The sequence below is a fragment of the Hemitrygon akajei genome, chromosome 2 (assembly GCF_048418815.1).
Source record: "Hemitrygon akajei chromosome 2, sHemAka1.3, whole genome shotgun sequence".
Lineage (NCBI taxonomy): Eukaryota > Metazoa > Chordata > Chondrichthyes > Myliobatiformes > Dasyatidae > Hemitrygon > Hemitrygon akajei.
The window spans coordinates 1,236,917-1,263,570 of NC_133125.1; the positions used below are offsets into that span (position 1 = coordinate 1,236,917).

The window sequence follows — 26,654 nt, forward strand, 5'->3', positions numbered from 1 at the left end:
CTCCTGTCTGGCATTTACCCATTCTTTGTAAGCTCTACCTAGACTAATAGAATTTCCATCCAATTGATAGCTTTTGATTCTTATTAACATATCCAAATGACATTCACCTAAACAGTTTCTCAGATTGTTTTTGAGTTGATTCATTAGGCCAAAACCTCACTCACAGCCCGCACGAGATGCAAGAAAGGTTCCCCCAATGTCCATCAACTGTGCAAAAGTTGCAAGGCTGTTCATTTTGAAGTAGAAATGCCACCATTTGAGCAAACTTTGAAATCAGTTTGGATTTAATTTTTTCTTGCATGGAAAATTTGAAATCATTAAACTCCCTAACTATTATAGTATTTTCAGCTAGAAAATGAACTTTCAGTGTAGCAGTTTCTACTATTTTGTTAACACATTCAACTTTAAACAAATTTGCAGTTCTTTTGCACTTCACGCCCTTCGCTTCTTTTGAATTTGACATAGTGAATCAACATTTCTTTCAATAAAAACTTAGTAAGCTATCTTCAGGATTTGAAACATCTTTGTAAACTTTATGATATGAACACTGTCCGCCAAAGATGGCTGCCGCCGTGATGCAGCTGTACAAACCAGAACAGGAAAGATGAGGTGACGTAAATTAGTGACGTGCATTGTGGTATTTGAAAAACCAACTAATTAGTTAACAGAAACATTTAGCTAAAATATTAATTTCAATAAGTATAATTATTAATTACTACATTATTTTAGGCAACTAACCTTTTGTGTGCACATTAATTTCCTTTGTGCGCTGGTTGAAAAACGTGTGCGCACGCACACAACTCAGAGGGAACATAGCTTCTCAGCCCAGTTCTGCATCCTATCGATGTCCTGCTGTAACCTCTGACAACCCTCCAGACTATACACAACACCCCCAACTTTTGTGTCATCGGTAAACTTACTAACTCACCCTTCTACTTCCTCATCCAAGTCATTTATAAAAATCACAAAGAGCAGTGGTCCTAGAATAGATCCCTGCAGAACACCACCGGTTACCATCCTCCATGCAGAATACAAACCATCTGCAACCCTTTGCCTTCTGTGGGCAAGCCAATTCTGGATCCACAAAGCAAGGTCTCCTTGGATCCCATGCCTCCTTACTTTCTGAATGAGCCTTGCATGGGGATCCTTATCAAATGCCGTACTGAAATCCATATGCTCTACATCCACTGCTCTACCTTCATCAATGTGTTTTGCTATATTCTCAAAGAATTCCATCAGGCTTGTAAGGCACGACCTTCCCTTGACAAAGCCAGGCTGACTATCCCAAATCAGATTATGTCTCTCCAAATGCTCATAAATCCTGCCTCTCTAGATCTTCTCCAACAACTTCAACTCCAATGAACAGTCATTTCTTCTTTGGGGCACTTCTCTGTTTACGTGGATGTTTTGTGAAGAAAAAGCATTTCAGGATGTATATTGCATACATTTCTCTGACATTAAACTTGACCTTTGAACCTCTGAACTTGCCCACCACTGAAGTAAGACTCACTGGTTTACAATTTCCTCTGTTATCTCCACTCCCTTTCTTGAACAAGGGAACAATATTTGCAACCTTCCAGTCTTTTGGTACTTCTCCCATCCCTACTGATGATGCGAAGATCATCACTAGAGGCTCAGCAATCTCCTCCCTCGCTTCCCACAGTAGCCTGGGGTATATCTCATCTGGTCCTGGTGACTTATCTAACACAGGAAAGTGGCCAGTGAGTGAGTGAGCCTGTGAAGGAGTGGAGCTTTGAGGCTTTGACTCAAGAGGCTTCGATGAGAAGAGGTGGAGGACGAGCTTGTTCCCAGTTAGTCTTTACAATGCCTCCTGAGACGATGATGTGCCTCTCCTGTGAGATGTGGCAGCCTTGGGGGAACTCCCCTCTCCCGCAGAGTCACATCTGCCAGAAGCGCATGCGGCTGGGCGATCTGGAAGACCATGTAAGAAATCTGGAGCAGCAGCTGGATGACCTTCGACTCATAAGGGAGAATGAGGCAGTCATAGATGAGAGCTACAGGGAGGTAGTCACACCTAGGCTGCCGGAAGCAGGTCGTTGGGTGACAGTCCGAGGGGGGAAAGCGAAGGTGAGTAGAGAGGTAGTGCAGAGCACCCCTGTAGCCATTCCCCTGAATAATAATTTTACCATCCTGGATACTGTTGGCGGGGACGACCGACCAGGTGTGAGCCACTGTGGCAGGGCCTCTGGCACTGAGTCTGACCCTGTGGTGCAGAAGGATGGGACGGAGAAGAGGAGAGCTGTCGTCATTGGAGACTCAATAGTCAGGGGAGCAGACAGGAGATTTTGTGGACGTGAGAAGGAAACCCGCATGGTTTGTTGCCTCCCGGGTGCCAGAGTCCGGGATGTCTCTGACCAGGTGCATGACATTCTGGTACGAGAGGGAAAGCAACCAGAAATCGTGATACATGTTGGGACCAATGACATAAGTAGGAAGAGGGATGAGGTCCTGAAGTGTGAGCTTCAGGAACTAGGCAGAAGGCTGAAGAACAGGACCTCAAGGGTGGTGTTCTCAGGATTGCTGCCAGTGCTACGTGATAGTGATGGTAAGAATTGGAGGAGATGGCAGTTGAATGCGTGGCTGAGGAGTTGGTGCAAGGGGCAGGATTTTAGATTTTTGGATCATTGGAATCTCTTCTGGGGAAGGTGGGACCTGTACTGATTGGATGGGTTGCACCTGAACTCGAGGGGGAGCAACATCCTTGCAGGTAGGTTTGCTAGCATGATTCAGGAGGGTTTAAACTAACTTGCAAGGGGGATGGGACCCGGAACGATAGAGCAGTGAAAGAAGTGCATGGAGTAAAGCCAGATCTAACATATAGAGAGGCTTTGAGGAAAGAGAAGCAGAATAAAGGGTATAAAGGTAGTAAGGTAGAAGGACTAAAGTGTGTGTACTTCAATGCAAGAAGCATCAGGAACAAAGGTGATGAACTGAGAGCTTGGATACATACATGGAATTATGATGTAGTGGCCATTACGGAGACTTGGCTGGCACCAGGGCAGGAATGGATTCTCAATATTCCTGGATCTCAGTGCTTTAAAAGGGATAGAGAAGGGGAAAAAGGGGAGGAGGGGTGGCATTACTGGTCAGGGATACTATTACGGCTACAGAAAAGGTGGGTGATGTAGCAGGATCCTCTTTTCAGTCAGTATGGGTGGAAGTCAGGAACAGGAAGGGAGCAGTTACTCTACTGGGGGTATTCTATAGGCCCCCTGGTAGAAGCAGAGATACCGAGGAGCAGATTGGGAGCCAGATTTTGGAAAGGTGCAAAAATAACAGGGTTGTTATCATGGGTGACTTTAACTTCCCTGATATTGATTGGCACCTGATTAGTTCCAATGCTTTAGATGGGGCAGAGTTTGTTAAGTGTGTCCAGGACGGATTCCTGTCACAGTATGTTGACAGGCCGACTCGGGGGAATGCCATATTAGATCTAGTATTAGGTAACCAACTGGGTCAGGTCACAGATCTGTCAGTGGGTGAGCATCTGGGGGATAGTGATCACTGCTCCCTGGCCTTTAGCATTATCATGGAAAAGGATAGAATCAGAGGACAGGGAAATATTTAATTGGGGAAGGGCAAAGTATGAGGCTATAAGGCTAGAACTTGCAGGTGTGAATTGGGATGATGTTTTTGCAGGGAAATACACTATGGACATGTGGTCGATGTTTAAGGATCTCTTGCAGGATGTTAGGGATAAATTTCTCCCGGTGAGGAAGATAAAGAATGGTAGGGTGAAGGAGCCATGGGTGACAAGTGAGGTGGAAAATCTAGTCAGGTGGAAGAAGGCAGCATACATGAGGTTTAGGAAGCAAGGATAAGATGGGTCTATTGAGGAATATAGGGTAGCAAGAAAGGAGCTTAAGAAGGGGCTGAAAAGGCCTTGGCGAATAGGGTAAGGGAAAACCCCAAGGCATTCTTCAATTATGTGAAGAACAAAAGGATGACAGGAGTGAAGGTAGGACTGATTAGAGATAAAGGTGGGAAGATGTGCCTGGAGGCTGTGGAGGTAAGCAAGGTCCTCAATGAATATTTCTCTTCGGTATTCACCAATGAGAGGTGTTACGTACCCATGACATGTGACAGTGGTGTACTTGTCACGTGACAGGTGTTGAAGCTATACTGGACTTGAGGTAATGGTCTTGTGATGGTGGAGTGACGTCATTTTCCCGCCAGTATAGGTCATATGACAGGTTTTTTTTTTACAGAGTATAAAAGGAGGACTCCTCCCTGTGAGGAGGGGCAGTTCGTGCCTGGATTTGCCATGTTGACTTCATGCCACTGTGTGATTTAATATTATGACGCAGTGTGGTTAAAAGATGGAGTTTTATTTAATGCCTAAAGTTTAAAAGGTCATTGCCAGCAGTTTCTTTATAATACTGCTAGTTGAGAATCAGTGGAGAGTGAAGATCGGAGTTCAGGAGTTAAAAGATCGAGGAAAGTCGATTTCGATGGTGAAACAGGTTCGACCTTGTTTGATCCTCATTCGGAAGGAATTCGTTGACCGTGCTCGTGTTAATCCCTGTGAATAGCAGAAAGGATTGAGTACAGTGTTGTAAAGGAAAGGTCAGTGCCTTTAAGCCGTTTCATTTCATCTTCGTAAATTCTTCGTGGGAAAAGAGTGGTTTGACTGGGAATCGCAACAACACGACGTGAAAGAGAATTTAAATCGTCTTAAAAAGTCTCTCCCTTAAATGGACTGTAAGCATTTTGAACTTTTGCAATACTACTTTGAAGAACTGTTTTTGCAACATCGCTTTAAGAAATGTTTAAGCTTCATTGCTTTAAGAACTGTTTAAGCTGCCGCACAGCAGCTGATTTCCGGTTACGTTAGTGATTTGTTTACTTTTGGGGGTTTGTTTTTCAGTGTTTAATAAATGTTTTTGTTTGTTATCAAAACCCTGCCTCACTCATATATTTATTGTTGCTGAATCCGTAACATAAATATGGGGGCTGCGTCCGAGATGAATCATTTGAGTTTAAATGCTTGTTAAATTTTGAATCGGTGTTTTGGAAGAGGGGAATACTTGATTCTTTTGTTTGATTGGCTTGTGAGTGGTATTCAGCAACAATTAATATTGATGAGTTTCTGGCTTCGCCAGACGCGGAGTCATTAGTGAAGGCGAAAAAAACTGAGGTGTCTGAGATAGCTAGTAGATTGCAACTTAAAGGTATTTTGAAGACTACGTCAAAGGCTCTAATACAGAGAAAAATCGCGTCACACTATGTGGATTCAGGTGATTTTGATGAATCAATTTTAGAGTCGTTTCCAATAAGTAATCTGGAGATGCAGTTGTAAATCGAACAAATGAAGTTGGATCATTGTAGGTTAGAAGCTGATCAGAAAAAAAGGGAATTTGAATGTGCGATGATGGAATTAAGGTCTGGGAATCAGTCTTCTGGTTCTAGAAAACCGTTTGTTGCTAGTCAAGAAATTAAATTGGTCCCTCCATTTAGTGAAACAGAGGTGGAAATATATTTCCAATATTTTGAAACGATTGCTCAGATTTCAGAGTGGCCGAAAGATAAATGGTCAGTGTTGTTACAAAGTGTAATTAAAGGCAAAGCACACCAAGTTTATACAGCTTTAACTGCTGCGCAGGCACTTGATTATGATATTGTGAAAATGCATATTTTAAAAGCATATGAGTTGGTCCCAGAAGCGTATAGAGAAAGATTCAGAAGTTTCAAGAAGTCTGTGGAAAAAACTTATGTGGAATTTGCCTATGATAAAGCTGTGTGTTTTGAGAGATGGGTTTCTTCTAAAAATGTAAATGAGGACTATGATACATTGAAAGAGCTGATTTTAATGGAGGAATTTAAAAGAAGCATCCCTGTTGAAGTAAGGACCTACTTAAATGAGAGGGATACTGATACATTGCAGGACTGTGCTAGATTAGCTGATGAGTATGTTTTAATCCATAAGAATAAATTTCCTCAGGGCAGAATTTTTAAGAGGAAAAATAACATGGAGACTCAAGGTAAATCAGAAATTAAATCAGAAGTTAATGAGAAAGGTAAGGAGGAAGGAAAACCTGTGAAGGAAAGACAGTTTGGTCCTATTTGTAACTATTGTAAGAAACCTGGCCATATAATAGCTAACTGTTTCAGATTGAAAAAGAAAGAGAAGGAAGCAGTTCCAGATGCTTGTGTGCAACATACTGAAGCACCTGTAAAATTACAGGGTTCAATAAAAACAAATGAGGTTTTGTTAGAGTCTGACCAAGTTAAAAAGGGATATGATCATTTTATAACTGAAGGGTTTGTATCCTTGAAAGAAGGATCTACTCTGGTGCCAATAAAAATCCTTAGGGATACTGGAGCTTCTCAATCACTGATGTTAGACAGTGTATTGAAGTTTAATGAAGAGTCTGATTCTGGAGAGGTAAATTATATAAGAGGTGTTGGGAGTGATTTTATGCCTGTACATTTGCATAAAGTAAATTTAAAGTCAGGGTTAGTTACAGGATTTGTTCAAGTAGGATTACAGCATAGCTTACCTGTGAAGGATATTTCTTTATTGTTAGGTAATGACTTGGTGGGTGGACAAGTTTTTCCTGAAGTGCATTTGACAATGGAGTCAGAGGAACCAGAGATGAATTCTAACACAGATTCTTCCTGTGTTGTGACTAGAGCTATGGCTAAAAAGATTGATGCGCAGAATGAGGTTGTTACTCATGACTGTTCAACTCAGGATTCGAGGTTTGAGGATGTGTCAGAGACCTTTTTACCTTTGTTGTTTGGACAGGATTTTTGGAGTAAGTCTGACTATGAAGATTTATCTCTGTTTCGGAAGGAGATGATAGCAGAGCAGAATAGAGACCCTGAGATTATAAAATTAAGAGAACAAGCTCTACTAGATAGTGAAATTGAGAAGGTGCCAGTAGGATATTACTTGGAAAAAGGAGTGTTGATGAGGAAGTGGATTAGTAAGGAAATACACACTAATTTGTTGGACTATGTTTTGAAATTTAAGGACAGGTTACATAAAGCTTGTAGCTCAGCCAAGGAAAATTTAAAATTGGCTCAGGAGAAAATGAAAATTTGGTATGATAAAGAAGCTAGGATGAGGATGTTTAAGCCTGGAGATAAGGTGTTGGTTCTTTTCCCAGTGCAAATGAATCCTTTACAAGCTAGATTTCATGGTCCTTATGAAATTGTGTCTAAAATCAATGATGTGGATTACGTGATAAAAACTCCAGATCGTAGAAGGTCAACACAACTTTGTCATATTAATATGATTAAACCATATTTTGAGAAACAATCTGATATTGTGACTGTTGTGGTTAGTGAGAATGAGTTTGATTTAACTAGGAATATGATAGATGATTCATCTGAATTTCATTCTAAATCCAACATTGTTTCTGTTAGGTTACCAAATTCAACCATTCTGGAAAATATTGATGAGAAATTAACACATTTACAGCTAGAGCAGAAACAACAGATGAAGAAATTAATTTTTAAATATAAGGATTTGTTTCCAGATGTTCCGAGAAGGACTACTATAGCTTCACATGATGTAGATGTTGGAGATGCCAAACCTATTAAACAACACCCATGTAGAATGAACATAGAAAAATGTAAACTTGCTGAGAAAGAAATTAAATATATGTTAGAGAATAATATTATTAGACCTTCTAACTTGAATTGGAGTTCACCCTGTGTTATGGTGCCAAAACCAGATGGTAGTATTAGGTTTTGTACGGACTATAGGAAGGTGAATGCTGTTAAGAAAACAGATGCATATCCAATTCCTAGAGTAGATGATTGTGTAGATCAAGTTGGAAAAGCAAAGTTCCTTACAAAGATTGATTTATTGAAAGGGTATTGGTGTGTTCCATTAACGGACTGAGGTAGAGAGATTTCTGCATTTGTAACTCCATCTGGGCTATATGAATATAATGTTCTTCCATTTGGGATGAAGAATGCCCCAGGTACTTTCCAGAGGATGATTAACTCTGTGATTCAGGGATTGAAAGATACTGATGCTTATATTGATGATTTAGTGACAGGAAATTATACTTGGGAAGCACACATTATTGTGGTGGAAAAATTGTTTGAAAGGCTTTCAAAAGCTAACTTAACTATTAATTTAGCTAAGAGTGAATTTGGACATGCCACTGTGACTTACCTTGGTTATGTTGTGGGTTAAGGTAAGGTAGCTCCTGTTCAGGCAAAAGTTCGGGCAATTTTACAGATTCCCACTCCAACGGGGAAAAAAACTCTCAGAAGATTCTTGGGAATGGTAGGATATTATCAAAAATTTTGTATGAATTTTGCTAATGTTGCCCTTCCATTAAACTAACCTTTTGCAGAAGAATGTGAAGTTTGTGTGGACAGCACCTTGCCAAGAAGCATTTGAAAAGTTGAAAACAATGATATGTCAACAACCTGTGCTCAAGGCACCCGATTTTGAAAAACCTTTTTCATTAGCTGTAGATGCTAGTGATGAGGCTGCAGGAGCAGTATTAATGCAAAGGAATGAGGGTGATGAGATTGATCATCCAGTAGCTTACTTTTCTAAGAAATTTAATAAGCGTCAAAGAAACTATTCGACAATAGAGAAGGAATTGTTATCTCTTGTTTTAGCTTTGGAATATTTTGAGGTATATGTTGGTACAACTCAAAAACCACTTATTGTTTACACTGATCATAATCCGTTAGTTTTTCTGAGTAAGATGAAAAACAAAAACAGAAAGTTATTAAATTGGAGTTTGATGTTACAAGAGTACAATATTGTGATAACTCATATTAAAGGTAAAGATAATGTGGTTGCTGATTGTCTATCTCGATGTTGAATGTACAATGTAAATTTTTTTATGGAGTGTTTTTTTTTACCATTGTAACACTCCTACTGTATTGTGAATTGTAAGATGTTATATGATGATACTGTATTATATATTGTGTATGTTATAAAATTTATACATTTGTTTTGCTTGTAAATAATTGTTAAAATTTTTGTTCTTGACAGACCAAAAAAATTTTCTTTTGGAGGGAGGTGTTAGGTACCCGTGATACGTGACAGTGTTGTACTTGTCACGTGACAGGTGTTAAAGCTATACTGGACTTGAGGTAACGGTCTTGTGATGGTGGAGTGACGTCATTTTCCCGCCAGTAGAGGTCATGTGACAGGTTTTTTTTACAGAGTATAAAAGGAGGACCCCTCCCTGTGAGGAGGGGCAGTTCGTGCCTGGATTTGCCATGTTGACTTCATGCCACTGCGTGATTTAATATTATGACGGTGTGGTTAAAAGATGGAGTTTTATTTAATGCCTAAAGTTTAAAAGGTCATTGCCAGCAGTTTCTTTATAATACTGCTAGTTGAGAATCAGTGGAGAGTGAAGATCGGAGTTCGGGAGTTAAAAGATCGAGGAAAGTCGATTTCGATGGTGAAACAGGTTCGACCTTGTTTGATCATCATTCGGAAGGAATTCGTTGACCGTGCTCATGTTAATCCCTGTGAATAGCAGAAAGGATTGAGTACAGTGTTGTAAAGGAAAGGTCAGTGCCTTTAAGCCGTTTCATTTCATCTTCGTAAATTCTTCATGGGAAAAGTGTGGTTTGACTGGGAATTGCAACAACACGACGTGAAAGAGAATTTAAATCATCTTAAAAAGTCTCTCCCTTAAATGGACTGTAAGCATTTTGAACTTTTGCAATACTACTTTGAAGAACTGTTTTTGCAACATCGCTTTAAGAACTGTTTAAGCTGCCACACAGCAGCTGATTTCCGGTTACGTTAGTGATTTGTTTACTTTTGGGGGTTTGTTTTTCAGTGTTTAATAAATGTTTTTGTTTGTTATCAAAATCCTGCCTCACTCATATATTTATTGTTGCTGAATGAGGTTGATGTTCTGGAGCATGTTGATATTAAGGGAGAGGAGGTGTTGGAGTTGTTAAAATACATTAGGACGGATAAGTCCCCAGGGCCTGACGGAAAATTCCCCAGGCAGCTCTACATGGCGAGGGAAGAGATTGCTGAGCCTCTGGCTAAGATCTTTATGTCCTCGTTGTCCACGGGAATAGTACCGGAGGACTGGAGGGAGGCGAATGTTGTCCCTTTGTTCAAAAAAGGTAGTAGGGATAGTCAGGGTAATTATAGACCAGTGAGCCTTACGTCTGTGGTGGGAAAGCTGTTGGAAAAGATTCTTAGAGATAGGATCTATGGGCATTTAGAGAATTATGGTCTGATCAAGGATAGTCAGCATGGCTTTGTGAAGGGCAGATCCTGTCTAACAAGCCTGATAGAGTTCTTTGAAGGGTGACCAGGCATATAGATGAGGGTAGTGCAGTGGATGTGATCTACATGGATTTTAGTAAGGCATTTGACAAGGTTCCACACGGTAGGCTTATTCAGAAAGTCAGAAGGCATGGGATCCAGGGAAGTTTGGCCAGGTGGATTCAGAATTGGCTTGCCTGCAGAAGGCAGAGGGCCATGGTGGAGGGAGTACATTCAGACTGGAGGGTTGTGACTAGTGGTATCCCACAAGGATCTGTTCTGAGACCTCTACTTTTTGTTATTTTTATTAACAACCTGGATGTGGGGGTAGAAGGGTGGGTTAGCAAGTTTGCAGACAACACAAAGGTTGGTGGTGTTGTAGATAGTGTAGAGGATTGTCAAAGATTGCAGAGAGACATTGATAGGATGCAGAAGTGGGCTGAGAAGTGGCGGATGGAGTTCAACCCGGAGAAGTGTGAGGTGGTACACTTTGGAAGGACAAACTCCAAGGCAGAGTACAAAGTAAATGGCAGGATACTTGGTAGTGTGGAGGAGCAGAGGGATCTGGGGGTACATGTCCACAGATCCCTGAAAGTTGCCTCACAGGTAGGTAGGGTAGTTAATAAAGTTTATGGTGTATTAGCTTTCATAAGTCGAGGGATAGAGTTTAAGAGTCGCGATGTAATGATGCAGCTCTATAAAACTCTGGTTAGGCCACACTTGGAGTACTGTGTCCAGTTCTGGTCGCCTCACTATAGGAAGGATGTGGAAGCATTGTAAAGGGTACAGAGAAGACTTACCAGGATGCTGCCTGGTTTAGAGAGTATGGATTATGATCAGAGATTAAGGGAGCTAGGGCTTTACGCTTTGGAGAGAAGGAGGATGAAAGGAGACATGATAGAGGTGTACAAGATATTAAGAGGAATAGATAGAGTGGATAGCCAGCGCCTCTTCCCCAGGGCACCACTGCTCAGTACAAGAGGACATGGCTTTAAGGTAAGGAGAGGGAAGTTCAAGGGGGATATTAGAGGAAGGTTTTTCACTCAGAGAGTGGTTGGTGTGTGGAATGCACTGCCTGAGTCAGTGGTGGAGGCAGATACACTAGTGAAGTTTAAAAGACTACTAGACAGGTATATGGAGGAATTTAAGGTGGGGGGTTATATGGGAGGCAGGGTTTGAGGGTCGGCACAACATTGTGGGCTGAAGGGCTTGTAATGTGCTGTACTATTCTATGTTCTATGTTTAATACCTTTCAAAAGCTCCAGCTCCAGCAAAAGCTTGATGTCTATATGCTCAAGCATTTCAGTCCACTGTAAGTCATCTCCACAATTGCCAAGGTCCTATTCACTGGTGAATATTGAAGCAAAGTATACATTAAGTACATCCGCTACCTCCTCTGACTCCATGCACATGTTTTCACTTTCACTTCTGAGTGGTCCTATTTTCAAACGGCTAATCCTCTTGCTCTTCACATACTTGTAGAATGCCTTGGGATTTTCTAATCCTGCTTGCCAAGGCCTTCTCATGGCCCCTTCTAGCTTTCCTAGTTTCATTCTTGAGCTTCTTCCTGGCATCCTAGTGTAACGGGGTTTTTTTCTTTTTCTTTGTTACTGTGTATGTAATCAAAATGGCGTCTTTGTTTTGTTAAAAGTAGGAATGCTGGCGCCTGTGTTAATAGTAGGAATGCTAGCGTCTTTGTTATGATAAGTGCTGGAAGCTTGTTTGGGACTGTAAACTGATTGTTGGCGGGATTTTGGGGAGTCGGGGCGATGGAGTGAGAGACAGAGGACGGGATGCTGGAAGCTGGGCGACGGTCCCCGGCCCAAGGTTTTGGTGATGAGAGGAGACGGAGACAGAGGAGTGTGGAGCGTCTGGTCGACCACCGTGGGGGTCCCAGGAGGCGGGTCGAGGAGTCGAGGGGATCGAATGCCAAAATACTTCAGTAATTGAGCTCCAACGATTGTGCACGAAGTGGTTTGGACTTTGATAAGTTTGGCGCCTTTTCTTTTTTTCTCTTATTCATATATACTGTATCGTTAGTAATCGCTTAGTTATAGTAATCTTTATAAATTGTACTCATTTAATCGCATAAGGTGTACTGTCTGTTTTTTGGGCGAGGCGAGGACATCACACAGCATCCACACCAGCTGATTACCCAGTTTGGCGGGGCCGAAGGCTGCTCCCCCTAGACTAGAACGAGTTTGAGCGATGCCTGAGGCGACCCAGGGGTTACACTTGTAATTTTCTAGATCTCTATCATTACCTAGTTTATTGAAAACTTCATAAGCTTTTCTTTTCCTCTTAACTAGATTTTCTATCTCCTTTGTACACCATTGTTCTTTAACTCTACCATCCTTTCCCTGACTCAATGGAATGTAACTATGCAGAATGCCATGCAAATGCTTCTTGACTGCCTGCCTAAGAGCATCATATTTCCCCCTACCCTAATTAAATGTTTACCCAAATTGTCTCTCCTGTCCCTCTCCAGCAATATGGTAAAGCAGATAGAGTTGTGATCACTACTTTCAAAATGCTCACCCATTGAGAGATCTGACACCTGACCAGGCTCATTTCCCAAAACCAGATCAAGTACAACTTCTCCTTGAGTTGGGTTATCTACATATTGCGTGAGGAAACCTTCCTGAACATACCGAACAAACTCCAACCCATCCAATCCCCTTGCTCTAAGGAGATGCCAGTCAATATTAGGAAAGTTAAAATCACCCATCACAACAACCCTATTATTATTGCACCATTCCAAAATCTGCCTCCCGACTTGCTCCTCAATCTCTCTGTTGCTATTTGGTGGTCTATTAAAAATACCCAGTAGATTTATTGCACCAGTCCTGTTTCTGACTTTCATCCACAGAGACTCAGTAGATTATCCCTCCATGATTTCCTCCTTTTCTACAGTTGTGATACTATCTCTGATTAGCAAACCCACTCCCCACCTCTTTTGCTTCCCTCCCTGTCATTTTTGAAACATCTAAAGCCTGGAACATTCAGCAGCCTTTCCTGCCCATGGCATCCAAGTTGCTGTATTGGCTACAATGTCATAGTTGCACATATTGATCCATGCTCTAAGTTCATCCACCTTGTTTATGATACTCTTTGCATTAAGATAGACACATCTCGACCCATCTGGGTGAGTGCATTGTTGCTCTATCATCTGCCTATCCCTCCTCACAAACTCCCTACAAGCTGTCTCTACTTGTGCGCGATCTGCCCCATCCTCTGTTTCTTCACTTCAGTTCCCAACTCCCTGCAAATCTAGTTTAAACCCTCCCCAATAGCAGAAGCAAACCTCCCTCCCAGGATATAGGTTCCCTTCCAGTTCAGGTGCAACCCATCCCACTTGTACAAGTCACCCCTTCCCAAGAAAAGGTTCCAATAACCCAAGAACTTGAAACCCTGCCCCTGCACCATCTCCTCAGCCACTCATACGTCTGCGCCATCTTCCTGTTCTGACCTTCCCTAGCTTGTGGCACTGGGAATAATCTGGAGATTACCACCTTGGAGGTCCTGCTCTTCAGCCTCTTTCCTAACTCCCTAAACTTACTGCACAGGACTTCTATCCTTCTCCTGTCTATGTCATTGGTACCAACATATATCAGGACCTCTAGCTACTTACCCTCCCCTTGCAGAATATCCTGCAACTGCTCAGAGACATCCTGGACCCTAGCACCCAGGAGGCAACAGACTATCCTGGCATCTCTTTTACTCCCGCAGAGTCTCTTATCTGACCCCCAGCTATCAAGTCCCCTATAATCATTGCTCCACCTGATTTCACCACACCCTTCTGAGGCTCAGAGCCGACCAAGATCACAAGACAAAGGAGCAGAAGTATGCCATTCGGCCCATCGAGTCTGCTCCACCACTCCACCATGAGCTAAACTATTCTCCCATCTAGTTCCAATTTCTGGCTTTTTCCCCATATCCCTTAGATACCCCAACTAATTAGGCACCTATCAATCTCCTCCTTAAATACCCCCAATGATCGGGCCTCCACAGCTGTATGTGGCAACAAATTCCATAAATCCAGTACCCTCTGGCTAAAAAAATTTCTCCTCATCTCTATTTTAAATGGGTACCCTCTAATTCTAAGACTGCGGCCTCTTGTCCTGGACTCACCCACCAAGGGAAACAACCTTTCCACATCTACTCTGTCAAACCCTTTCAACATTCGAAATGTTTCGATGAGATCCCCTCTCATTCTTCTACACTCTAATGAATACAGTCCAAGAGTCAACAAATGCTCCTCATACGTATGAATGAATGAATGATCTTTATTGTCATTATACAGAGATACAATGAAACTCTGTTTGGCTTCCTCTCAGGCAATTAAATAAAGCAGTAGATAAAAACAAGACAGTAATAGAAAAACAGTATTAAATAGATAAGTAGCAGAAAATAAGTTGCAGCAGCACCAGAATGTCACAGTAATGCACAAAGTGCCGTTAGTGCGAGTTAGCCCCTGCATTCCAGCGATCATTCTCGTAAATCTTCTCTGAACTCTCACCAACATCATTACATCCCTTCTAAGATAGGGGGCCCAAAACTGCACACAGTATTCCAAATGAGGTCTCAGCAGTGCCCCATAGAGCCTCATCAACACCTCCTTACTCTTATACACTATTCCTCTTGAAATGAATGCCAACATAGCATTCACTTTCCTTACTGCCAATCCAACCTGGTGGTTAACCTTTAGGGTATCTTGCACGAGGACCCCCAAGTCCCTTTGCACTTCCGATTTTTGAATTTTCTCCCCATCTAAATAATAATCTGCCCAATTATTTCTTCTGCCAAAATGTACAACTGTACATTTCTCAACATTGTATCTCATCTGCCATTTCTTTGCCCACTCTCCTAAACTGACCAAGTCTCTTTGCAACCTTTCCGTTTCTTCAACACTTCCTGCTCCTCCACCTATCTTAGTGCCATCCGCAAATTTAGCCACAAAACCATTTAATCCATAATCTAAATCATCGATATACAGTGTAAAAAGAAGTGGCACCAACACTGACCCTTGTGGAAAACCACTAGTAACCGGCAACCAACCAGAACAGGATCCCTTTATTCCCACCCTTTGCTTTCTGCCTATCAACCAATGTTCCACCCATTCCAATGTCCTTCCTGTAATTCCATGGGCTCTCATCTTATTAAGCAGTCTCTTATGCGGCACCTTATCGAAGGCCTTTTGAAAATCCAAATACACAACATCCACAGCCTCTCACTTGTCAATCTTATTTGAGATTACCTCAAAAAATTCCAACAGGTTGCTAAGGCAGGATCTTCCCTTCATGAAACCATGCTGGCTTGGGCCTACTTTGTCATGCACCTCGAGGTATTTCATAATCTCGTCCTTGCAGATCGACTCCAATAAATTTCCAACTACCGATGTCAGACTGATAAGTCTGTAATTTTCTTTTTGCTGCTTCCCTCCTTTCTTAAACAGCGGAACTACATTTGCGACCTTCCAGTCCTCCGGAACCATGCCAGAGTCTATTGATTCCTGGAAGATCATTTCCAATGCCTCCACAATCTCCAAAGCCACCTCCTTCAGAACCCGTGGGTGCACCTCATCCAGTCCGGAAGACTTATCTATCCTTAGTCCATTTAACTTCCCAAGCACTAGTAATCTTGACTGTACCTAATTCTATTCCCTGAGAACTCTGGCTATCAGGTATGTTGCTAATGTCTTCCACTGTGAAGACTGATGCAAAATACTAATTTAGTTCCTCTGCCATCTCTTTGTTACCAATTAAAATTTCTCCAGCATCATTTTCAATCAGTCCTATATCTACCCATGTCACTCTTTTACTCTTCATATATTTTAAAAAAACTCTTAGTATCCTTATGTTAATTGTCAACTTCTTGCATAGTTTATCTTTTCTTTCCTAATGACTTTCTTAGTTTCCTTCTGTAAGTTTTTAAAAGTCGCCCAGTCCTCAGTTTTCCCACTAATTTTTGCTTCCTTGTACGCCATCTCATTTGCTTTTATTTTAGCCTTAACCTCTCTCATTAGCCACATTTGTGCCATTTTTCCATTCATGATTTTATTTTTTCTTGGAATATATTTTTCCTGCACTTTCCTTATTTCTTGTAGGAATTTCATCCAATTCTGGTCTACCGTCCCTCCATCTAACTTACCTTTCCAATCAACTTGGGCCAGTTCCTCTCTCATACCACTGTAATTTCCTTTGTTCCACAGAAATATCGATACGCCTGATACCAGCTTCTCCTTTACAAATTTGAAACTGAACTCAATTATATTATGATCACTACTTCCAAGGGGTTCCATTACCTCTAGCTCCCTAATCGCCTCAGGTTCATTACACAGCACCCAATCCAAAACAGCCGACCCCCTGGTGGGCTTATGGACAAACTGCTCCAAAAAGCCACCCCGTAGGCATTCTACAAACTCCCTCTCCTGAGATCCAGTACCTTCCTGACTTTCCCAATCCACTTTCATATTAAAATCCCCCATAATTATCTTGACGTTTTCCTTCTGACACGCTTTTACTATTTCCAGCTGTAACTTGTAGTCCACATCCCGGCTGCTGTTTGGAGGCCCGTATATAACTGCTATTAGTGTCTTTTTACCCTTGCCATTTCTTAACTCGACCCATAAGAATTCTACCTCATCTGATCCTATGTCCCTTCTTTCTAGTGATTTGATACCGTTGCTCACCATCAGGGCCACGCCACCCCCTATACCTACCTTCCTGTCTTTCCTATACACTGTGTATCCTTGAACATTCAGCTCCCAATCACATCCATCATTTAGCCATGACTCAGTGATGGCCATAATGTCATATCTTTTAACCTGTAGCTGTACAAGGTCATCCACTTTATTTCTAATGCTGTGTGCATTTAAGTACAGTACATTTAGATCAGTGTCTGTTACTGATTTTGCTATATTTCTATCGCACAGCAAATTATCCTGTCTATTCACCTGCCTGTCCTTCTTGCCATCTTTGCTGCACAGTATAGAAACATAGAAAATAGGTGCAGGGGTAGGCCATTCGGCCCTTCGAGCCTGCACTGCCGTTCAGTATGATCATGGCTGATCATCCAACTCAGAACCCTGTACCTGCTTTCTCTCCATAACCCCTGATCCCTTTAGCCACAAGGGCCATATCTAACTTCCTCTTAAATATAGCCAATGAACCGGCCTCAACTGTTTCCTGTGGCAGAGTATTCCACAGATTCACCACTCTCTCTGTGAAGAAGTTTTTCCTCATCTCAGTCCTAAAAGGCTTCCCCTTTATCCTTAAACTGTGACCCCTCATTCTGGACTTCCCCAACATCGGAAACAATCTTCCTGCATCTAGCCTGTCCAATCCCTTTAGAATTTTATACGTTTCAATAAGATCCCCCCTCAATCTTCTAAATTCCAGTGAGTATAAGCCTAGTCGATCCAGGCTTTCTTCATATGAAAGTCCTGCCATCCCAGGAATCAATCTGGTGAACCTTCATTGTACTCCCTCTATGGCAAGAATGTCTTTCCTCAGATTAGGGGACCAAAACTGCACACAATACTCTAGGTGCGGTCTCACCAAGGCCTTGTACAACTGCAGTAGAACCTCCCTGCTCCTGTACTCAAATCCTTTTGCTATGAATGCCAACATACCATTTGCCTTTTTCACTGCCTGCTGTACCTGCATGCCCACCTTCAATGACTGGTGTACAATGACACCCAGTCTCATTGTAACTCCCCTTTTCCTAATCGGCCACCATTCAGATAATAATCTGTTTTCCTGTTCTTGCACCCAAAGTGGATAACCACACATTTATCCACATTAAATTGCATCTGCCATGAATTTGCCCACTCACCTAACCTATCCAAGTCACCCTGCATCCTCTTAGCATCTTCCTCACAGCTAACACCACTGCCCAGCTTCGTGTCATCCGCAAACTTGGAGATGCTGCATTTAATTCCCTCGTCTAAATCATTAATATATATTGTAAACAACTGGGGTCCCAGCACTGAGCCTTGTGGTACCCTACTAGTCACTGCCTGCCATTCTGAAAAAGTCCTGTTTACTCCCACTCTTTGCTTCCTGTCTGCCAACCAATTCTCTATCCACATCAATACCATACCCCCAATATGGTGTGCTTTAAGTTTGCACACTAATCTCCTGTGTGGGACCTTGTCAAAAGCCTTTTGAAAATCTAAATATAACACACTGGCTTTCCCCTATCTACTCTACTAGTTACATCTTCAAAAAATTCTATAAGATTTGTCAGACATGCTTTTCCTTTCACAAATCCATGCTGACTTTGTCCGATGATTTCACCTCTTTCCAAATGTGTTGTTATCTCATCTTTGATAACCGACTCTAGCATTTTCCCCACCACCGATGTCAGACTAACTGGTCTATAATTCCCCGGTTTTTCTTTCCCTCCTTTTTTAAAAAGTGGGGTTACATTTGCCACCCTCCAATCCTCAGGAACTAATCCAGAATCTAAAAAGTTTTGAAAAATTATCACTAATGCATCCACTATTTCTTGGGCTACTTCCTTAAGCACTCTGGGATGCAGACCATGTAGCCCTGGGGATTTATCTGCCTTTAATCCCTTCAATTTACCTAACATCACTTCCCTACTAACATGTATTTCCCTCAGTTCCTCCATCTCACTAGACCCTCAGTCCCCTACTATTTCCGGAAGATTATTTATGTCCTCCTTAGTGAAGATAGAACCAAAGTAGTTATTCCATTGGTCTGCCATGTCTTTGTTCCCCATGATCAATTCACCTGTTTCTGACTGTAAGGGACCTACATTTGTCTTGACCAATCTTTTTCTTTTCACATATCTATAAAAGCTTCTACAGTCAGTTTTTATGTTCCCTGCCAGCTTTCTCTCATAATCTTTTTTCCCTTTCCTAGTTAAGCCTTTTGTCCTCCTCTGCTGGACTCTGAATTTCTCCCAGTCCTCAGGTGTGCCGCTTTTTCTGGCTAATTTATATGTTTCTTCTTTGGACTTGATACTATCCCTAATTTCCCTTGTCAGCCAAGGGTGCACTACCTTCCCTGTTTTATTCTTTTGCCAAACTGGGATGAACAATTGTTGTAGTTCATCCATGCGATCTTTAAATGCTTGCCATTGCATATCCACCGTCAACCCTTTAAGTATCATTTGCCAGTCTATCTTAGCTAATTCACATCTCATACCTTCAAAGTTACCCTTTTTTATGTTCAGAACCTTTGTTTCTGAATTAACTACGTCACTCTCCATCTTAATGAAGAATTCCACCATATTATGGTCACTCTTACCCAAGGGGCCTCACACAACAAGATTGCTAACTAACCCTTCCTCATTGCTCAATATCCAATCTGGAATGGACTGCTCTCTAGTTGGTTCCTCGACATGTTGGTTCAGAAAACCATCCAGCATACATTCCAAGAAATCCTCTTCCTCAGCACCCTTACCAATTTGGTTCACCCAATCTATATGTAGATTGAAGTCACCCATTATAACTACTGTCCCTTTATTGCATGCATTTCTAATTTCCTGTTTGATGCCATCCCCAACCTCACTACTACTGTTAGGTGACCTTTGACATAATAGGTGGTATCTTTGACTTATTTCTATTTTCCTCTTCCTCGACCCTAACACCCTGTTTTCCTTCCCCTTGCCAACTTAGTTTAAACCCTCCCTAACAGCTATACTAAACAATCCCGCCAGGATATTAGTACCCTTTGAGTTCAGGTGTAACCTATCGTTTTTGTATAAGTCATACCTGCCCCAAAATAGATCCCAATGATCCAAGAATTTGAAGCCCTGCCCCCTGCACCAGTTACTTAGCCACAGATTCATGTGCATAATTCTGCTATTCTTACCTTCATTAGCATGTGGCTCAGGCAGTAATCCTGAGATTATTAGTCTGGAGGTCCGGCTTTTCCATTTTCTTCCTAGCTCCCAGTAATCTTCCTTTAGGACCTATTCTCTTTTTCTGTCTATGTCATTGGTACTAACATGTAACAAGAGTTCTGGCTGCTCGCCCTCTCTCCTCAGAATACTCTGGACCCAGTCTGAGACATCTCATACCCTGGCACCAGGGAGGCAGCACACCATTCGGGTATCCTTGTCTGGCTCACAGAATCTCTTGTCTGTTCCCCTCACGATGGAATCCCCTATAACTACTGCATTTCTCCTTGCTGTCTTGATCATGGCACTGAGCAGTGCCAGAGTCCTGTTCGCTGTGGTCTTCTTCTGTCGGATCAACCGCTCTAACAGTATCTAAAACTATATATTGATTTCTGAGGGGACTGTCACAGAGGTGCTGTCCACTATCTATAGGTATTATCAATCACCTCCTCACTTTCCCTAATTAGCTGAAGGTCATCAAGTTACAGCTCCAGATCCCTAACACGGTCCTTAAGGAGCCTCAACTCGATGCATTGGGTGCAGATGTAATCCTTTGGGAGGCTGAGAGTCTCCCAGGGTCCCCACATCTGGCACTCCAAGCACAACACTAATCCTAGATGCATACCTCTAATGCTACTGTTGTCACCAAATAAATAAACCTGTAACTTACCCCTTTATTATAAGACTCAACGGTCTTTGCTTCCCTTTTTAAACCTTCCGCGCTCTGAGGTCATGTGCCTGTGCAGTCGTGCCTCTTTTATCCCAAGTAGTTAAAAAAAAATCTGAATTTTCTCCCGAGAAATGGCGACCTACTCCGCTGCCTGCTTGCTGTGAGTTGTGTTATTGGTCTGGCTACTGCTGCCTTGCCCAGATAGGTTACCCCCCTCAGCAGTATCCAAAGGGGTATACTTGTTGCTGAGGGGAATGGCCACAGGGACACCCTGCACTGACTTCTTTCTCCCTTTACCTCTCTTGATGTTCACCCATCTGCTCCCTATATTCTGCACTCTGGGTGCAAACACCTACTCAAAAGTTGTATCTATCAATTGTTCTGCCTCCCGGATGATCCTTAGTTCATCCAATTCCAGTTCCTTAATGTGGTCTTCCAGGAGCTGGAGGTGACTGCACTTCCGACCTGTGTAGTCATCAGGGAGACCATCAGGCTCCATGAATCCCCTCATCCTGCTAGATGAGCATTCCACTGACATATCTGCTGACATTTCAGTTTTTGAATTTTTAATTTTTCATGCTGTACAATATTCCCTGGTTTTGGGTTCTACTGTCAAAAAAAGGAGCATGTGATTCACAAATAAAAATTCTCAGTATAACATACCAAAATCCCAGGATGTCAAACTTATGCATCTGAACAAAGAGCTGTGGGATTAATACTTTTAAAAGGCATTGTAAATGTACTCAGTGTTGGGAAGGGCTTTGGCTCTGATGGACCAGGCTGCATCCCCAACTTTCTGTAGAATTTTTTCTTCCTGTTATAGAGTTATACTGCTGCACAGGAATTGAGTTTCTCCCTGGCCGACTGTGCTAAGTGGTTAATAACCCTGCGTTTTTGTCCATCCTGCTGTTCAGAGAGCATTCCAATGGTTGGGGTGGACCATGGACGTTGCATCCCAGCTGTCTGCATGGCATGCAAGCCAGTATGCTGGCCAAGGCAGTATAAAGTGGAGAGCAAGCTGTTGCCCATGGAGTTGGCTCTTCCCCTCCGCATCGCTGATGAATCCGAAGGAACAGCACGGACCGATACAGGGTGGCACCAGAGGCATCACAGAAATTGTCAGTCATTGTTGGACTCAATGTAGGGCTCTCTTAGAACTCCAACTCCAGATTTTTCCTCAGTGTTTATGCCTGAAGCCTTTCCCAAGAGTGGGTATAGATGCAAGGCACTGGAGGTTTGACATCAGAATTTTCCTTCACCTACATGTGCTGCCAAGCACAGTTGGTGAGCTCCAGCTGCCCAAAGTGACTGGTTTTAAGGTGCCTTTGCCCCGTCTGCTTTCAGTAGAAATGGTTCCACCATTAGAGGCTAATCACACGTGAAGGCCAGGAACTGCACTTAGTTGTCGGAGGCTATTTCAGATGCACACTTTTGGGAGTATTTAATAGGTAATAAGAGCATATCCCCATTACCACCCTGACTATAACAACCTTACGGAACCTCACAGGATAATTCTGAGGGAGTCGCAGAGACATTGAGTTGTAGTACGTGGAAACAGGACAGTTGGCCAACAGGTCCTCGCCAACCAAGGTGCCTACCAGAGATGTCCCATTTGCCTGAGTTCTACCCAACTTTCCTATCCATGTACCTGCCCAATGAACACCGGGAACATTCTTCATCCTACAGGAGACCTGATCCGAAATTAATATCAGCAGACTGGCACATGGAAGATACCACACAGAATTTTACCACCGCATGAGGAGAGATCAATTTGATAAATAACTGCCATATTCATACCATCCTTTCCTGAAGGGTGTCAGATGGAAATATTAACTGTTGTTCATCTCCATAGATGCCAACTGATCAGTGGAGATCCTACAGCATTTTCTGTTTTTCTACAGATTTATATCATTTGGCTAACACAAGCCTATGAGAGAACACAGTTTTAAGGTGCTTGGAAGGAGGTACAGAAGAAATGTCAGGGATAAGTTTATTTACGCAGAGAGCGATCAGTGCGTGGAATGGACTATCTGCAACGGTGGTGGAGGCGGATACAATAGGGTCTTTAAGAGACTCCTGGATAGGTACATGGAGCTTAGAAAAATAGAGGGCTTTGTGTAACCCTAGATAATTTCTAAAGTAAGTATGTTTGGCACAGCATTGTGAGCCGAAGGGCCTGAATTATGCTGTAGGTTTTCCATGTTTCTATTTGCAGAATCGATATATTTAACATTAATAGGATTTTTTACTGAGAAAAATAAAGCAATTTTATGCCACTTTCCGAGCTTGTGTTCAAGTTACATGCCAGAAAGAACAGAAGCAGCGAAACTCATTTAACATAAACAGTCAAAGACGCACAAAGATTCTAGAAATATTTAGACAACTGTAAATTTGCAAAGGAGCTGCTAAAATTCTCTCAGAAAAAGACATGATGTTGCACAACTATGACAAGGTGATGGGGACATGCTTCTGTGGAACTGTAACAGGGTGACAGGGACATGGTGTTTGACAACTATAACAAGGTGATGCGGGCATGGTGTTGGCTAACTTTAATAGGGTGATGGGGGCATGGTGTTTGACAACTGTAACAGGGTGAAGGAGACATGCTGTTGTACAAACATAACAGGATGATCGGGACATGGGGTTGGACAACTGTAACAGGGTGATGGGGAACATGGTGTTGGACAACTCTAACAGGGTGATGGGGACATGGTGTTGGACAATTGTAACAGGGTGATGGGGACATTTTGTTGGACATCTGTAACAGGGAGACTGGGACATGGTGTTGGACAACTGTAACAGGGTGACAGGGACATGGTGTTGGACAACTGTAACAGGGTGATGGGGACATGGTGTTGGACAACTGTAACAGGTTGATGGGGACATTTTGTTGGACAACTGTAACAGGGAGACTGGGACATGGTGTTGGACAACTGTAACAGGGTGATGGGGACATGGTGTTGGACAACTGTAACAGGGTGATGGGGACATTTTGTTGGACATCTGTAACAGGGAGACTGGGACATGGTGTTGGACAACTGTAACAGGGAGACTGGGACATGGTGTTGGACAACTGTAACAGGGTGAAGGGGACATGGTGTTGGACAACTGTAACAGGGTGATGGGGACATGGATTTCGACAACTGTAACAGGGTGATGGGGACATGGTATTGGACAACTGTAACAGGGTGAAGGGGACATGGTGTTGGACAACTGTAACAGGGTGATGGGGACATGGTTTTCGACAACTGTAACAGGGTGATGGGGACATGGTGTTGGACAACTGTAACAGGAGGATCGGAACATGATTTTCGACAACTGTAATAGGGAGACTGGGACATGGTGTTGGACAACTGTAACAGGGTGATTGGGACATGGTGCTGGACAACTGTAACAGAGTGATGGGGACATGGTTTTGGACAACTGTAACAGGGAGAATGGGACATGGTGTTGGACATCTGTAACAGGGTGACGGGGACATGGTGTTGAACAACTGTAACAGGGAGACTGGGACATGGTGTTGGACAACTGTAACAGGGTGATGGGGACATTTTGTTGGACATCTGTAACAGGGAGACTGGGACATGGTGTTGGACAACTGTAACAGGGAGACTGGGACATGGTGTTGGACAACTGTAACAGGGTGAAGGGGACATGGAGTTGGACAACTGTAACAGGGTGATGGGGACGGTTTTCGACAACTGTAACAGGGTGATGGGGACATGGTATTGGACATCTGTAACAGGATGATCGGAACATGATGTTCGACAACTGTAATAGGGAGACTGGGACATGGTGTTGGACAACTGTAACACGGTGATGGGGACAGTTTGTTGGACAACTGTTAGAGGGTGATGGGGACATGGTTTTGGACAACTGTGACAGGGTGAAGGGGACATGGTGTTGAACAACTGTAACACGGTGATGGGGACATGGTTTTGGACAACGGTAACAGGGTGATGGGGACATGGTTTTGGACAACTGTGACAGGGTGAAGGGGACATGGTGTTGAACAACTGTAACACGGTGATGGGGACATGGTTTTGGACATCTGTGACAGGGTGAAGGGGACATGGTGTTGAACAACTGTAACACGGTGATGGGGACATGGTTTTGGACATCTGTAACAGGGTGATGGGGACATGGTTTTGGACAACTGTGACAGGGTGAAGGGGACATGGTGTTGAACAACTGTAACACGGTGATGGGGACATGGTTTTGGACAACGGTAACAGGGTGACGGGGACATGGTTTTGGACAACTGTAACAGGGAGACTGGGACATGGTGTTGGACAACTGTAACAGGGTGATGGGGACATTTTGTTGGACATCTGTAACAGGGAGACTGGGACATGGTGTTGGACAACTGTAACAGGGAGACTGGGACATGGTGTTGGACAACTGTAACAGGGTGAAGGGGACATGGAGTTGGACAACTGTAACAGGGTGATGGGGACGGTTTTCGACAACTGTAACAGGGTGATGGGGACATGGTATTGGACATCTGTAACAGGATGATCGGAACATGATGTTCGACAACTGTAATAGGGTGACTGGGACATGGTGTTGGACAACTGTAACACGGTGATGGGGACAGTTTGTTGGACAACTGTAACAGGGAGACTGGGACATGGTTTTGGACAACTGTAACAGGGTGATGGGGACATGGTTTTGGACATCTGTAACAGGGTGATGGGGACATGGTTTTGGACAACTGTGACAGGGTGAAGGGGACATGGTTTTGGACAACTGTAACAGGGTGATGAGGATATGGTTTTGGACAACTGTAACAGGGAGACTGGGACATGGGTTGGGCAACTGTAACAGGGTGATGGGGACATAGTATTGGACAAACATAACAGGATGATCGGGACATGATGTTCGACAACTGTAATAGGGAGACTGGGACATAGTGTTGGACAACTGTAACAGGCTGTTGGAGAAGATCCTGAGAGGCAGGATTTATAAACATTTGGAGAGTCATAATATGATTAGGAATAGCCAGCATGACTTTATCAAAGGCAGGTTGTGCCTTACGAGCCTGATTGAAGTTGTTGAGGATGTGACTAAGACATTGATGAAGGAAGAGCAGCAGATGTAGTGTATATGGATTTCAGCAAGGCATTTGACAAGGTACCCCATGCACAGCTTATTGAGAAAGTAAGGAGGCATGGGAACCAAAAAGACATTGCTTTGTGGATTCAGAACTGGCTTGCCCACAGTAGGCAAAGAGTGGTTGTAGATGGGTCATATTCTGCATGGAGGTCAGTCACCGGTGGAGTGCCTCAGAGATCTGTTCTGCGACCCTTGCTCTTCGTGATTTTTATAAATGACTTGGATAAATAAGTGGAGGGATGGTTTTGTAAGTTTGCTGATAACACAAAGGTTGGAGGTGTTGTGGATAATGTGGACAGCTGTCTGAGGTTACAGCGGGACATTGATAGGATGCAAAACTGGGCTGAGAAGTGGCAGATGGAGTTTAACCCAGATAAGTGTGAAGTGGCTCAGTTTGGTAGGTCAAATATGAAGGCAGAATATAGTAATAATGGTAAGACTTTTGGCAGTGTGGAGGATCAGAGGGATCTTGGGGTCCGAGTCCATAGGATGCTCAAAGCAGCTGCACAGGTTGACTCTGTAGTTAAGAAGGCATACGATGTATTGGCCTTCATCAATCGTGGAATTCAATTTAGGAGCCGTGAGGTAATGTTGCATCTTCATAGGACCCTGGTCAGACCCCACTTGGAGTATTGTGCTCATTTCTAGTCGCCTCACTACAGGAAGGATGTGGAAACCATAGAAAGGGTGCAGAGGAGATTTACAAGGATGTTGCCTGGATTGGGGAGCATGCCTTATGAGAAAAGGTTGAGTGAA

General features: G+C 42.9%; 1 protein-coding gene across 4 annotated transcripts in view; it reads right to left on the reverse strand.

Annotated features, from left to right (window-relative positions):
• Window positions 1-26,654, reverse strand: part of LOC140738586 (UDP-glucuronosyltransferase 2A2-like) — a 101,039-nt gene that overhangs the window by 63,758 nt on the left and 10,627 nt on the right. The window contains exon 2 of one of the 4 annotated variants that reach the window (XM_073066100.1): window positions 1,183-1,196. The exons of the other annotated variants lie outside the window; for them this stretch is intronic. Within the exon in view, the coding sequence (XP_072922201.1) occupies window positions 1,183-1,196 (14 nt within the window). The remainder of the gene's footprint in view (window positions 1-1,182; window positions 1,197-26,654) is intronic. 4 annotated transcript variants of the gene reach the window in all.